Genomic DNA, 15,000 nt, shown 5'->3' on the forward strand with positions numbered 1-15,000 from the left:
CTTGCAGCTAGAGACTGCTGGATAGTCTACTGAAAACAGTTGTCTCACTCAATAGCATACACAATGTATTAATTCTCTAAATTACCTTAACAGTAGGCTACACCTAGGCTGTCTAAATCAAAGATGACCCAAGAGGCAAACTATTTAGGTGGTCCATCCCCTTATTTTCAGGGCAGGATGAGAAAGAACAGGAAAAGAAGAAAGTTGCCCAAAACTTCACTCTGGTCAGATTGATGAAGTTGACTCCCACGTTTCGTTTTGAAATTGGTTCTTTCTTCCTTGTTTATATCTGGTTCAGTTCCACATTCTTTTGCAAGGCAGATAACACACGTACCATTTGCCTGAGTAAAGAACTACGATACATGCTTTGAACGCAGAAGGAATATAACGTCATCGTTTAACCTGGCAGGCAGCTACAACCACCACACATCCGTTCGTTCACTCCCCCTCCCCTCAGAGGGATGGGGGAGAGAATTCGGGGGGAAAAAAAGTAAAACTCGTGGGTTGAGGTAAAGACAGTTTCATAGGACAGAAAAGGAAGATGATGATAATAATAATAAATAATAATATACAAAACAAGCAATGCACAGCACAATTGCTCGCCACCCGCAGACCACCGATGCCCGGCTAGTTCTCGAGCCGCAGTCTAAACCCCCAGCCAGCCTCCCCGCAGTTATATACAGAGCATGACATCATATGGTATGGAATAGCCCTTTGGGTCAGCTGTCACGGCCATGTCCCCTCCCGACTCCTCGTGCATCCCCAGCCCCTCGCTGGCAGGGCAGGGCGAGAAGCTGAAAAGTCCTTGACTTGGGGTAAACATTGCCCAGCAACAACCAAACCATCAGCGTGTTATCAACAGTATTCTCATCCTAATCCAAAACACAGCACTATACCCGCTACTAGGAAGTAAATTAACTCCATCCCAGCCGAAACCAGGACAAATAAGGATTTATTCCCACGTGAGCTTTGTTCTTTTACAGCTTTCTGAACAACACTAAAAATACCAGATGACTGTCTTGTTCACTTCTGTCTCAATTTTCCTAACCCCAACCCATCTAGTTTCAAGCTTAGTGCTTAGCTACTTGTGAATTAACAGACCTTACTGGATAGTAATAAAAAGAAATTGCAAAGCACAGAGCTACCAAAAGGAAATCATGGATTCAATTTAGTTCAACTTTTATTCCAGGACAGAGGAGCTGAGGAAAATACAGGTGCATCATAGACATTTAAAGGGCAAGATTTACTGTTCAAATTCCAGTTCCCTCTTGCTTGTCGAGACTTCAACTTCTGCATCTCTACTGAATTTATTGCTGGTATTAACAGAACCTGGGATACAGCTTACAGAGAAAGTTGTAAAGACATCAGCAGTCTACATTTGTTAGATGTAAACGAGCTTGAAACCTGAGCACAGAATCCGCAGAAGCAGGCTTTATGGACCAGGACCAAAGGGCACCGATCTACGGGACGTTCTGCTGTCAAGATTTCTTCACTAAGGAAAGCTATGAAGTTGTCTCACGGAGTTATGTAATAGTAATTACAGGGCACATATAAGGAGCAATTTATCAAAGAAAATAAGTACCTTCAGCTCCACTGAAGGAGTAAGACTGACATTGTGCTTTAAAGCAAGTATTTGAAGCTCCTGGGAGGTGCACGTGTTTGGCACCGCAGGGTGAGGAAAAGGTCTAAATGATCTGTTTGCAACCTATCATGAGCCACTGCCAGAACCAGAAACAGAATTTGCATGTCCCAAAAGACATGCAATAATCAAAACTTACATATTCAAAGCGATCCTTGCAGAGCTGAACCATAAGATGAAGAAACACAAGTCCAGAGAACCAGAGGCACCACATCACCACTTCTTCCACTGTCTGAACATTCAGCACGCCAAAAATGAAGATGAACTTGTAGAAAATGAAATTCCAGAATTTATCCTTGAGATGCTGTCAAGGAAGACATTTGGTTACTGTAGTGAAGGCACTGACCAATCCACGTGCAGGGGAGAGAGGGAGGGCAAAAGATAAAGTTTAAAAAAAGATAGAAGTAGAAATGCGACAATACGTTAGCAAATGCCTGCTGCATAACACATCTCAAATAGTATTTGTTACCCTTACTGAATTAAAAACATATTAGAAATATTAGTGGTCCTTAGTATCTAATTTTTTGTACCACCATAACCGTGCAACACAGCACACAACGTAGTTTCCTGCCACACTTCTAAAACTTCTCAGCACAAAACAAGTTTGATCTCAGCTTGATTCTCCACACCCAAACAACATGGCTGCTGCCCCACAAAGACCAAGTTCTCTTTGCTAGAGCCACAGCCACGGTTAGATATACAAGATGCCCAAACAGCCTAGCATCTTGCTTCCAAAAACCTGTCAAAAAGTGCGGATGATTAAGAAAAGATGACAAAGTCTGCTCTTAAAAAGCACAATGCCTACAGTGGAGAATAAAATGGATGAGCAATGAAAAAAAATTATTCCCACGCACATGCAGTGTGAAAGAAACAATATGATGGTCTCAAGCAAGCCAGCTTGCTGGGGATAAAAAAAATTTATGAAATAAAATGTTTTGTTAAAGAACATGATGAAATCACCAGGAGTTTAGTTAAGACAGGTCCAGAATTCCTTCATGATGCTGCCATTTTTGGCTCGCCAACATTAATAACTGGCTTTCCTTTACATGAGAACTGAAGCATACTCCCATTATCCAAATGCACATGGATCCTCACTGTTACTGCTTTTCACTTCAGTTTTTAAGAGGATAGAGAACATCCTGGAAATTATCTCTGGTTAGAATTCCACATCCTTACAGTCAACACGGGCTGGAAAAAAAGCCTGGCCCAATGCAGTTTGACAGTGCCTTGTTTTTAATACATTTCACTTGGAGGCTCTACAGGGCATGAATCACAAATACAACCAGCTTTGAGAGATCCATGGCTATTAATGAAGCTTTATGTGCCTCGGTTCCACACATCAAAAAATCCCCATTTTTCCTAAAAAACTGCATTTATACACTTTTTTGTTTTAATATACAAGCACTCTCCAAGTCACTGGTATTGCATTTACACAGAGTAACTTATGCATCTGCATTTCTTTTAAAAAAAAAAAAAAAATACAGATACTATTCAAACCACTGCTGCTGCTTTTATTTTCTGCAGAATTTTTAAAAAGCCTAAGCTTTAATGGTTCCCCTGCTGAATTTTTAAAAACATTCTCACCTAGCCCAAGAGCAGGACTAAACAGCTTGAGTTTTCAGCCCTGCTTACCTCCTTTCTCCAGGCATATGCCTGCCTTTTCCCTCTTAAACCCAAGGGCAGATAAACCATCTACTCTGTGGCTGAGGATGGAAAGCATTTCTCCAGCAGTCGAGGCACAAAACAAGGTACAAGAGAGAATTCAGACTACCAGCGCTGATAACTACCTACGATACACAACAGAGAAATGCTGCCAAATGCAAACTGAATACAGAAGAACACTTTATTCTGAAATGAGGGTGCACCTGTAAGAAACCTGACAAGGTTCATTAAGGAAGCAGGATTTGAAAGTTGATTATAAGTTTATAAATTACAAAAGCAATGATGAAAAAGAAAAGCTCTCTTCAGCAATAAACTGGAAGCTTGTGGCTGTGGATATCCTAGCTAACCATGAAGGGCTTCTTTGGCAGATTGATTTCTATATGGTTTTATTGGACAGCATTTCCAAAGGTGAGAAGTATAATTGTAAGACTTCAGCTCTTTTAAAACGTACTTTTCTTGTGTACTTCCACGCCACTCCACATAGAAAACCACACCGGACGTACACCAAGAAATTCTGAACCACCATGGATATCCAAGGCAACAAATAGCTGTCTTACCTGCCTCTCACTGACACGAAGAGGACCGAACACCATGCACTGGATTAGCTTAGCAACCAACATCAGAAAACAGCAGGCAGTGTTCACTAGCACCTGGAAAGAAATAAAGCAGTCAGCAATGAATACTTTTGCCCTATTTAGAAAGGGAGAGAGAGAAGTGCAAAGAACGAGTCTAACAAAACCTACCATTGTTCACAGAATAGTTTTAGTTGCCTTTTTTTTTTTTTGGTGAAATTTAAGCCTGGCCTCTTCCAAGACACATACAGTAGCTGATAAGTCACTTAACTTTTTTCTAGAACTACTAACACGGTCAGTCTGATACACCAGCAAATCCAACAAACCAACCTACCTTCTCACGGTAAATTGTTTTATATAGATTAGCAATTCCTAGTGCCAAGGAACATGGAGACAAAACTTACAGATCACCGAGATGCTCGTTTTGTTTAACATACAGCAGATGAGAAAACTCCAGTTTGAATGCGTTGTTACAGGAACAAGATTCAGACATTGTCTCGAAACATACTGAATAACACACACCCCTTCTGTAACAACACTGCTTAAATCCTTCTTGGGAAGCTGCTTTAAAGCAAAGCAGCAAGGAGCAGAACACATGGGCCCAGGAAAACTGCTGCTCACATTTGACACCACCACTTGTAATTAACTTTTGACCTATGCAGAACACTAAAAAGGGGAGGGGGGGGGCTGATGAAGCGGCCTCACCCTGTCATTTCTAAAGGACATACAATCAACTTTGCCAGTGCTCTTAATTTAAGGTTCTGAGACCAAGTTTCAACAGGTTCAATGTGTTCAGTATATTCAAGAATCAGCGCCTCAGTCAAGCAAACACGTTGTAAAGCAGGTGTCCAGCCAACACCACCTTTGACTGACACACGTGAAAAGCTCAACAGCAACGACTCAGCTAGGTTTTCGATACCTCTTGTTGAGCCTTTATTTCAACTACAGAAGTTAGTGAGCCAAGATTCATATACCATTGCCAGGTTTGGGTTTAAAGGGCTACAGAATTTTTTTTTTTCTTAAGTGGTGAGAATGCCTCCTCTTACCTGCATGACTTTAAACTTTAAAGAAAGAAGGCAAAGCTTGGGCTTGAATACCTGACAGTGTCTCACAAAGGTTTCTAGCTGAGCAGGACAGGCAGTGCTTCCAGAAGTGCCAGTGCAGCACCCACACCAGGCACCGCAGCAAAACGCTCCCCAGAGCTTCACCCCGAACCCGCTCACGGCGAGAGGGGGAGGCCCAGGGACAAGCACAAGCGCCGAGCTGAACTTCTAGGGCGCTCGGCTTTCACGCAGCCCCATCACCCCGGCCAGGGCAGGCAGGAAAGGCGGCAGCGGCCCGGGGAGGGCGGGGGGTGCATCCCCCGGCCCCGAGCGGGCTGCCCGCCCGGCCGAGTCCCCTCTTTACTCTGAAGCGGCAAAACCGCTCAGGGAGCGCTTTTCAAACAACCATAAGGAAACAACCCCCTCCGAACCCGGCGAGGGGGGGGACGGGGACACCCGCGGTGAGGAGCCGGCAGAGGCCGCGCCGGCCGCCTCCGGTCCCCTGGCAGGCCGCGGGGCCCACACCGCCTCTCCGCCGGGCTCAGCCGCCACCCGCCCGGCCGGGCCCGCAGGCCCCGCCGCCGCCCGGCCGCCCCAGGCTCACCCAGACGCAGAGGCTGTCGGAGAGCAGGTAGTAAGCGACGTCCAGGACCCGCGGCCCGCCGCGGCGCAGGGGCTCGGTCAGCTCGGTGTCTGCCGCCCCGCCGTCCGGCTGGGCGCCGCCGGGGGCCTGGCTGAGGGCGCGGTAGGCGCTGAGGCCGGTGCCCAGCAGGGCCAGGGCGCTGAGCGCCGTGTAGGTGCGGAGGCTGGGCCAGGGGAAGCGCTCCAGGAACAGCAGCGGCATCGCGGAGCCCTCGCCGCCGCCCGGCCGCCGCCTCGGCCCCGGCGTGCCGCGCTCCCCCGGCTCCTGCGGCCTAACGCCCGCCCCGCCGCCGCCCCTCCCCGGGGCCGGGCCGGGCCGCCCCCCCGGAGGCCTGGGGAAGGGAATGGGCCCAAACACACACACACCCCGCCCCGTCACGAACCGCTCCCTGCGCGCTGAGTCACGGCCGGGGCGGTGCTTCCAACCCGGCCCCGGCAGCTGCGGGAAGCGCCGGATCCCCCCCGCCCTGCCCCGCGGCAGGGGAACGCTCCGCGTCCCGGCAGCCTGCCCGGTCCTGGGACAGCCTCCGCGGAGCGGGGTGTGTGTGCGGGAAATTAGAGGGGTTCTCCTTCGACAGCCCCGAAACGCACGGCACGTAGTCAAAGGCAAAAGCAGGGAGCTGATACTGAGCTTGCAGCACTTTTTCACAGGTAGCTTGGAACAAAAATCAGCCTCTCAAACTAGCATGCAGCGATGGAAGATGAGGGATGCTGTTAAATGCCAGGGCTTGACAGCACTGCTCTGCTGCTTGTTGTTCTTGTGCCACCTGACTTCCCAGCCCCCACCTTCCCTCACTTCCCTTCTACACACCCCTGCCAGCTTTATTTTTCCTATCTGGCAGATACCTAAGAAACCATACATTTTGCTAACCATAATCCAGGCCTTCCATCCATAGGACCAAAGTGAACAGCCCTACCATTATTTTTTCAGTATCGGTCCCATACCGCACAGCTTCAATTTGACTGAAGCACCATGCTGTCGCAATTGTTCCGCACGTAGCTTACCAGTACGTCTGGCAACAGAACCAAGCACTTTGGCAAGCTTCAGTTCTGTTGGCAGTATGCGCTCCCCAACGATGCCTTCATAAATGCACAAACAACAGTGCATCTTCTGGTCAGAGACAGAATTTGGAAAAAAAAGTCTTTTAAAGAGTTATTAAGCAAAACTAGGGAAGGTTAAAGGCATTAGGAAGCGACACATCCAACTGGAATTGATGTTTAGCCAAGCATGTAAAAATCCAAAACTATAAAGTTGATATTTACTACCTGCAAGAGACTGAAATGTTGAGGAGAAAAAGCAGAAGTATGGGCATCCCTTACAGCATGACACAGCACACTGGTCTACTACAACAGCTCGGCATAACATTGAACCACTGTGGCATTAGCAAAACATTTCAACGTGATCCAAATTCTGTCCTGTAGCTATAGAAAAATATATAAAATGAATTTCACTTTCCATATCTTAACTGGATCTTGGGCCAGTGCAACAGAATTTGCTGAGGTATTATCTTCTTAAGGGGATGAAGAGTGAGAAGATACACCTTGTATCTCCACCACGCCTTGTACAAATAGTAACGCTTCCACATCAGTTCTGGTAAGCGTTGAACAATGGCTATGCTTGCCTCTAAGTACTCACTCTCCCTCAAAACAACTCTGTTCTCTTAAGGTAAGAAAAAGACAAAATTATATTGCACCTACTTATACTGTTTAATCTCTCCCTCAGACTAACTCTCAGCTCAGGGATGCAGATGAGAGCATCTGAACGGTCCCCGAACGAGTGAGGTCCTCCTCTTGTTTCCAACATCTTCTGTAATAAAGTTTAAAATATGTACCTAAAGGTAGGAGACAACTACAGCAGGGAAAAAAAAAAAACAAAACACCAAACCCAAGACAAACAGAATCTTAACCATTTTGTTTAATGTTGTACAAAAAAAATTTGGTGAGTATTACAATGAAAATTGATTAAAACACTGGTATCACATTGCCATCCCACTACCTAAACAGTTGAGATTCACTTCTCTATTCATACAATAGAAAGTTTAGTGGCCTTCAGGAAAAGAATGACTTAAAAAAAAAATCCTTGTGTCACACTTATTCTTTTCTCTACATTTTAAAGCTGTGCTCACAGAGACGGCTTCTTCTATCAGACTCTTCAGGTATACAGGAATTCAGTTGTAAATAAAGTTGAACCTAAAATTGAAAGGATTATACCAAGTGAGGAATTTTCATTCTTTTTATTTAAGTGACATTTTTGAATAAGTAAGCAAATGTTTTGTTTCCGCCCTTGATAAGCCTCCAGTCGACAGAACAAAAGCATCATTTTTAATGACAGCTTGATAGTGTAGCAAGAAGCATCATTTTTAACAGCCAATCCTACACTAGCTTTGCACGACAGTCTCTTAAGGTTACAGAAGAACTAATTATTAACATTTCATCTCTGAAGAGAGCTTCATGGACATGCAAATACCAGTGAGAGTGACTTTTCCCCACCAGCAACTATTTCACAGCATCTCTGCTATCAGGGCGAACCTTCTACACTCCCAAGTGTAACGTGGGGACATACTCAACAGAACCACTAACTTCTCAACTAGGTTTCACAACAAACAGCGTTCACACAGTGAAAGCAATCATCCATCGCAACTTCCAGATGTCCATCCCTTGGATGTGTCTGTCACACTGGTACCAAACTGGCATTTGGCTGCACAACAGTGTTTTGCTGGAGAACGTATCTGCTGTCTTTAGAGCAGGAGGAGTGGGAAGCCCCCCTAGCTACAACTGCCAAAACTGGGACTAGATAGAGAAAAAAAAATCCCACAGCATGATACAAGCCTGTTATGGGCTGACATTCTGCTAACAGACTTTTTTCATCAAAGCAGGTAAGTAACAGAAACCAGTGAGACTACTGAGCTCTGGAGACCTGAGGTACAAGCTCTTTTTGGGTAAGAAAGCCAAAGACTGTGTACTCTGGGAAAAGGAAGGAAAAAACACAGCTGTCCCTACAGATACTTGTGTTATAAGCACACTACACGTACCACATTTAATTAGCACAAAGCTGTGATAACATGCACACCTCATTCAGTGCTTCAAACACACATCTTGGCTTTCGCTCTCGCGCTGTCCCTAAAGCTTACGAGAAGCTGTTCCTTACCCTGCGTACAGCTTCATCCTCATTATCTTTCACGTTTTCCTTTGCTACAACTGCCAAAGAGCACTTTGGTGCTAGCAAGTTGCGATCAGTGCCTCTAAATTGTCCATCGCATCTTGTCTGAGGTAGATTCTAAGCTCTTTGGGATAGCTGCAACCTTTTCACAGTTGGTTTCTGTAGCGCCTAGCCTTGCTCTGGTTTCCCATGGCAACTGTGTTCCCAAGAACTGTAATACAAATAAATCATAAGATACCTGCTCAAAAGTTGAGGAAGGCTGGAAATAATGGGTCCATATCCTGGTGCATTGTCATAGAGCTCAAACAACGGTGCAGCAACCAGCTTGTAATTTTTTGGGACTGCAAACAAGGCTAAAAACAAATGCAAGTTGATTAATAAGAAAAACCACCACACATTCAGCCAAGGCATCCCTGCTCCACACACACCTCAAAACAAGATCACTACATAGAGCACTATAGCGGGTTTATTCCTTTTCCAGTTAAATATGGGGTTCATATGCTGTACAGTGATGCAGGAGCAAGGACGAGCATTTTCTAGGAATTCCTGTTCAAAGGATCACCTACCTTCAAAACTGATACCAGCATTTAACTTCTGTAGTGATCAACTATAAACAACTGCAAGCAGATGAACACAAAACTCGCTACCACATTTCCTTGCATGAAATGCAAGCAGTTAGACATTGTTATAAATACAGTCCTTTGTTACAAACAAACACTTACCCTTTTCTTGAAGCTGGACCAAGAAAAGCTTTTTGTGCTCTTTTGGTTTTGTAATGTGAGCTGGGATATAGGGATACTGGAAGAAAACCAACAAAAATTGGTTGTACAGAGCTTCGAAAATATTGCGTGATCTTAAGTGCTACTTTATAAATTATCAAGCACTGTGCGAGCTTTCAACATGTCATATATTGTTCTTTCATGGCATCAAATAATGAAAACCACTTTTATAAGAAAGTACTCAGAAAGGAATGCTGTTGCTGTCACAACTATTGACAGGATCTAAAGAGGCACCAATACTCACGAGCAGTTAAAACGACCCAGTAAGACAGAAATACGTTACAGCAAACTGAGCAACTATTTTCAGTATTAAAGCATTTAGAAATAGGGCAGCGAGACTATTTTATTTCCAGAGCATCTGTTCCACATGCAGCAGCGCAAGAGTTTCCATTGTGGCTACAACAGGAATTTAAATGGTGTGTCTGGCTCAGCACGGGACTGGAATCTATGACATCCAGTGGTTTCTCATCCATCAGGATGGGTGTGAGGAGGGAGAGGGGAGTTTCCACAAGAAAAAGTTTGTAGTTTCTCTCTCGGAAAGGAGATGAAACAGGTAAAAAACCAGAAAAAACTAACTGCTCATGCGGCAGGTACTCAAAAAAGCCCAACTGTTAGGTTGAAGGCCTTAGGAAGAACAGTCCATACTTGACTGAAGAAGATGAAAGTCAACATGAGCACTCACCTGTGGAGGTTCAAAGTTTGGTCTCCACCAGTTACCAATGCAGTCATCGATCACCCAGTCTTGCTGAACACCATCCTGACGACCCAGTATCTACCAAAAACCCAGTTATAGTCAAAACTCTAAATACCCCAAGTCAATCTTTTTTAGAAAACATACACTGGAAGCATGAAGACTTGCTGTAATATGGGTCTGATTTAACTCAAGAAGTGCTCTGGACCAGCTTTTAATAGAGTATTTTTGTATAAAGTGACACTTCTTAGTAAAAGCCTCACCTGACAGGACAAGGACACTTTCAACAGCATTTCAAATTCCATGCTGTATTCAGTTGAACTGAGTCCCATCAGACCAACGGGAAGACTGAAATGCAACATTACGCTACTCAACAGAATTAATTTAGGCTATGTGGAGAGCATGGAAGGTTAACTGGTGCATTGGGAAGACTATCTCAAAGGAAAGTCCTCATTAGTTGTGCTCCACGACATATTTTGTTGCCCATCTGCACACTCACTTGCCTGAAGGCAGCCAAAAGGCCAAGCTGCAAATGAACACAGGGCTGGAGCAGTGAGTAGGTCACACTCATCATGCAGATAACAAATAAAGCCCTAACTTTTCATTTAACTACCCGAGAACATCACAAAAGCATCAAAATAATAGAAGCAATAAGGAGACTAATGCTTTGTCTTATTCTGATAACTCTAAAATAATCCAACATTCTGGTATAGCAACATAACAAAAGAAAACAGACCTCTGTCATTAAGCGTTTGAGCCCTTCTACTTCATCTTCCCCTGGATTGAGTTCACCCCCGGGTCTGTTAAAATAATCAATGATGAAAGCTAAAGTTACATTTCATTGTATTTACAGACTTTCACAGGTAAGTTGGGATGTGCTTCCAGTCAGGGAGTTACAAATTCACTCAAGGCTCCTAAGTCAGAAGTTCCAAATCTAACTTTGCTGAATTTGAAGACAGTAGGACAGCTTTCACCAACACCGCAGCTACTCTATGTCCCTTAAAACCCCCCCCACATTATATAAAATACTTTAACTTTAGCAGGACAAAGTCTAACAATATACATGATAATAACTGGGAGACTTAAAAGGTAAAGTTTTAACAATAATATAAAACCACCAGAAGTTGAAGAAAGAATTACAAATACTGACCATATCTGTTCTTATCTCAAAACCAGTGCTCACTGAAGCACACAGGAAGAAAATAAAACTCATGTAGAGAACCATCCTGCATTTGATGCAAGGTTAATGAAAAAAAAACACAAAACCCAACCCTAAGCCCACATTTTCACCATTACAGAGTTTTGCAAAACTTTAGAGTCTAGCCTATTTTGTCCACAAACATCCCCTAAATCAAGATGTCAAAAAAGAATGTGAATTTTAAAAAAAACAATTTCTCACACATAGAATTCAGAACAAACAATATAAATGTTAAAAACATAAGACCAAGAACACAAACAGAATAACTTGAGACAAGTCAAGCCCATTGAGTTTAAAAAAGAAAACAAGCACCACCACCATCACTACTATCACATGATCCAAATACTAGAATTTCACTTCAGCAGTGATAACTATGAGAACTGAGGCAATTTTCTCAAATTCAGATGCCTACTTTTCTTGCTGCACCCAGCTCACCCTGCAGTTTGTAAACAAATATTCTGCATTTACTGGGGTTTATGCCTTGAGCTTCACGTTACCATTTTTGCAGCCATAGCATAACTCTATTTAAGCATAACAGCTTCCACAATGTAAGTACAACACACTAACTACTGATAACAAGTTTTAAACAGGATATTACCATAGCGATGCAGCGTAACTAAGATTTCCAGTCAGTTCTACCTCTCTCATGAGCAGAGTCAAATACACTTTAGATGAAAACCCCACCATTCAAAAAAGTTTTCCCAGATTAAGTCTTTGCAACAAATGAATGTCATTCAAAATATCTATCAGTTAGTCATGCTTTAACCTGTAGCCCGTATGTTTAGTGGTCTGTGACAATAAAGTTAAACTAAAAGTTACATTCAGGAAACAGACACTTACAGCTTGAAAAAAGTTGTACCCAGCTGCAGTAAGAGCACGTGGGGCAACCTGTGCTCGTGTACAATCAGCACCCCTTCCACTGTCCGCCTCATGCCAATCTTGTCAAACTCTTCCCTCATGCGCTGAAACCGAGCTGCCACGGAACTGTCCTTCTCATAGAGGGGTTCCTTCGTACCAAAAGTGTAATTTGTCAGAGGATATCTGTAAGGGGGAAGAAAATATGTTACTGCAGAACAAGAAATCTAAATTTAAATCACTATGACAGAGCATCCACCCTTAGGCAGAACCTTCTGTGCTTGATGGAACGGTAACTCATTCGTAGAAGTGTGTGTGATTTCCAGGGCCCCTATCACACGGAGGTCTGCACTACGATACATGCAAGCGCAGAAAGTCCTGCTGACCAAAATACTAGTGTGGTGCTGAGTCAAAAGGAAAGGAGGCCAGAAGAACCAGCAGCAACTCTGATTCAACAGCCACCCTCTTTGATCTCCACACCACAGAGAAAAGGCTCTGAGAGGAGCTGGGAAAGGGACAGGAGAGAAAAGCTCTGCTGAGAAGGAAGGAAGCTGCACAGACAGCGGGGTTTTTTTTTTCTGCAGAAGTAATAAGAGCCTGAGAACTAAAGTGTTAGAAGTGGTTTTATTTTGAAGTGGGAAATCAGACATCTGGATCGCATAAGAGCAGAAATGCAGAATGTGTAAGCACAGGGCCGGGAGCCTGGGGTAAGATCAAGAGCGCGAGCAGATCACTCTGTTGAGCTAGGTGTTGGACCTCTGCATTCCCCAGTGACAGCAAAGTAGAAATTTGAGAAAATTCTCCAGGTGAGAGGGACTGAGAAGAGTCAGAAAAGAAAAGAAAGCTTAGGCAAGAAATTGGTCAGTCCTAGACAGCACAGTCAGCAATAGAAAAGCGTTACTGGATAACAAAATCCAAGTAACACAGAGATCTGATGGCACGAGGCCTGGAGGGAAGTCAGGATCATCAGGGTAAGTCAAAAGTGAGAGGAAAATGGGTTCTGGGCAGAGCAGTAACAAGTTATCACTGTGGTTTTATTGACTTGTGGCATACAGCAATGGAATTACCAGAATACACGACTGATTTCATGGCAAACTTTTTCCTTGAGATGCATCTCACCGTGTATTCTTTCCACAATACTTAATCATGTCCAATTTAAGTAGCACACACTCTCCCCACCCTCAAATTTTCCTCATTGTGGCAAAATCACAAGCCAGTTGCAGCTGTTTGAGCTCTTTCTCATGAACACAAGTGAGCCAAAACAACCAGTTTCCTAACTGCAGATTCATTTATTATCAAGCTCCCCCTCCCTTTCACTTACATCTTAGAACCATCAACATTTCTTTTCCCATTCATTTCCATTTTTAGATACACAAATCTCTTTATTAATAATCTACTACGCTAACCCATACTATACTAATGTGGGCGCATTAATCTGTACATCAAAACCCTCAGCCTATACTTTAAAAAAAAAAAGTCGATGCCAATAACACAGCTTCCTGCTGAGTCTTTTCTTCAGAAACACTATAAAAACATTCCAATCTCTGAAGATCATATTTGAACTTCCACATGACTAACTGTGAATAAACTCAGCCAAAAAAAATACATGAGTCTGCGATTAATAGCTAAAATTTCGTACTGACTGTGACAGTGAGCATTTGCTGTTTCTGCAAGTTGACAGATGTACGCATCCATCAGAGTTTACTAAACGAAGCTAAAGTATAAGGCTTCTCATATAAGGCAAGTAAATATTTATTAAGAAATAATTTTTATTTATGACAGCAGTAACATTTTCTCCGGCAGGAGCCACTCTGGGTGTTAAGCACGGTGCCCTGCACCACACAAGGCACCCCCGCACCCCTAACCCCATCCTACTGACCACACTGGGGGAGCCCACGTCCCACCTAGGCCTGCTTCTCTCTGCCACCAAAAGCAGAGCAGACCAGAAGCTGGATGATGTCCCCCACACCTAAATACTCCCCAGCTGTCCTACTTGGGGTTCACACCTCCCGCACCAGATGCTGCTTCTATACACTAAAGCACATACGCTAAACGCTCCACATTCCCCCGATGGCTGGCAAGCTTTCAGTGCCCCCAGTATCCTACAGCGAGGAGCTTCACAGCTTAACAGCACGGCCTTGTAAGGGGGGGGGGCAGACCCCTCGCCTCGAACCGGGCTCTTCCGCCGCCTTCCCCTCAGCCCCCCGGCCGGCGGAGGGCCCGGACCCCGGGCGGCCCTTGCTGAGGAAAAACCTCCCGCAGGCTGCCCCAGGGCTGTTGAGGGAGCGGGGAAGGGCTCGCTAGCGGGACGGGACGGGGCGGGGGCAAGGCCCGGGCCCGCGCAGGCCCGAGGCGGCGCTCACAGGTTGATGGTCCTCTCCAGCGTGAGCGGCTTCGTCTGCTGGATGTACTTGTTCCCGAACTGGTTCACCCCGCGGGGCCAGCCGGTCTGCGAACGGTTGGGCGGCACCACGGACATGGCGGCGCGGCGGGAGGCGGCGAGGGAGCGGTCAGTGCTCGGCGGCGGGAACCGCGTCCGCCATTAACCTCCCCGCCAGGCCGCACTCCCTCCGCGCGCCGCCCCACCGGAACCGCCCGCCGCACTTCCGGTGCCGACCATAGAGAGGAGCCGCTCTGTCTCCCCCAGCACCTCCGCACCGGGGGGGGAGAAGCAGCTGCCCGCTCACTGGCGTTTTACCGCCGCACTCCTCCCTCTCCCCCCGCTCTCATTGGCCAGCAGGACGAGGCTCCGCCCCTCA

At 45.2% G+C, this 15,000-nt stretch overlaps 2 protein-coding genes across 4 annotated transcripts in view; both read right to left on the reverse strand.

Moving 5' to 3' along the window:
• The window catches only part of AMFR (autocrine motility factor receptor), a 29,650-nt gene extending 23,780 nt beyond the window's left edge, over positions 1-5,870 (reverse strand). The window contains exons 1-3 of one of the 3 annotated variants that reach the window (XM_054840653.1): positions 5,521-5,870; positions 3,859-3,951; positions 1,779-1,943 (exon numbers count right to left, since the gene is read on the reverse strand). In XM_054840653.1, coding sequence (XP_054696628.1) covers positions 1,779-1,943; positions 3,859-3,951; positions 5,521-5,760 — 498 coding nt within the window. In that variant the 5' untranslated portion in view covers positions 5,761-5,870. Of the gene's footprint in view, positions 1-1,778; positions 1,944-3,858; positions 3,952-4,970; positions 5,112-5,520 lie in introns of those variants that run through there. The other 2 variants (XM_054840652.1, XM_054840654.1) reach the window with 2 other exon arrangements.
• Positions 5,871-7,458: 1,588 nt separating this feature from the next.
• On the reverse strand, positions 7,459-14,847 carry NUDT21 (nudix hydrolase 21). Its single transcript, XM_054840656.1, has 7 exons — positions 14,605-14,847; positions 12,227-12,427; positions 10,925-10,988; positions 10,180-10,269; positions 9,441-9,516; positions 8,957-9,071; positions 7,459-7,748 (listed from the first exon to the last, which is right to left on the reverse strand). The coding sequence occupies exons 1-7, from the start codon at positions 14,718-14,720 to the stop codon at positions 7,727-7,729; spliced, it is 684 nt and encodes a 227-aa protein (XP_054696631.1). The 5' UTR covers positions 14,721-14,847; the 3' UTR covers positions 7,459-7,726.
• Between the last annotated feature and the right edge of the window lie 153 nt (positions 14,848-15,000).

This window comes from Grus americana, chromosome 13, assembly GCF_028858705.1.
Source record: "Grus americana isolate bGruAme1 chromosome 13, bGruAme1.mat, whole genome shotgun sequence".
Lineage (NCBI taxonomy): Eukaryota > Metazoa > Chordata > Aves > Gruiformes > Gruidae > Grus > Grus americana.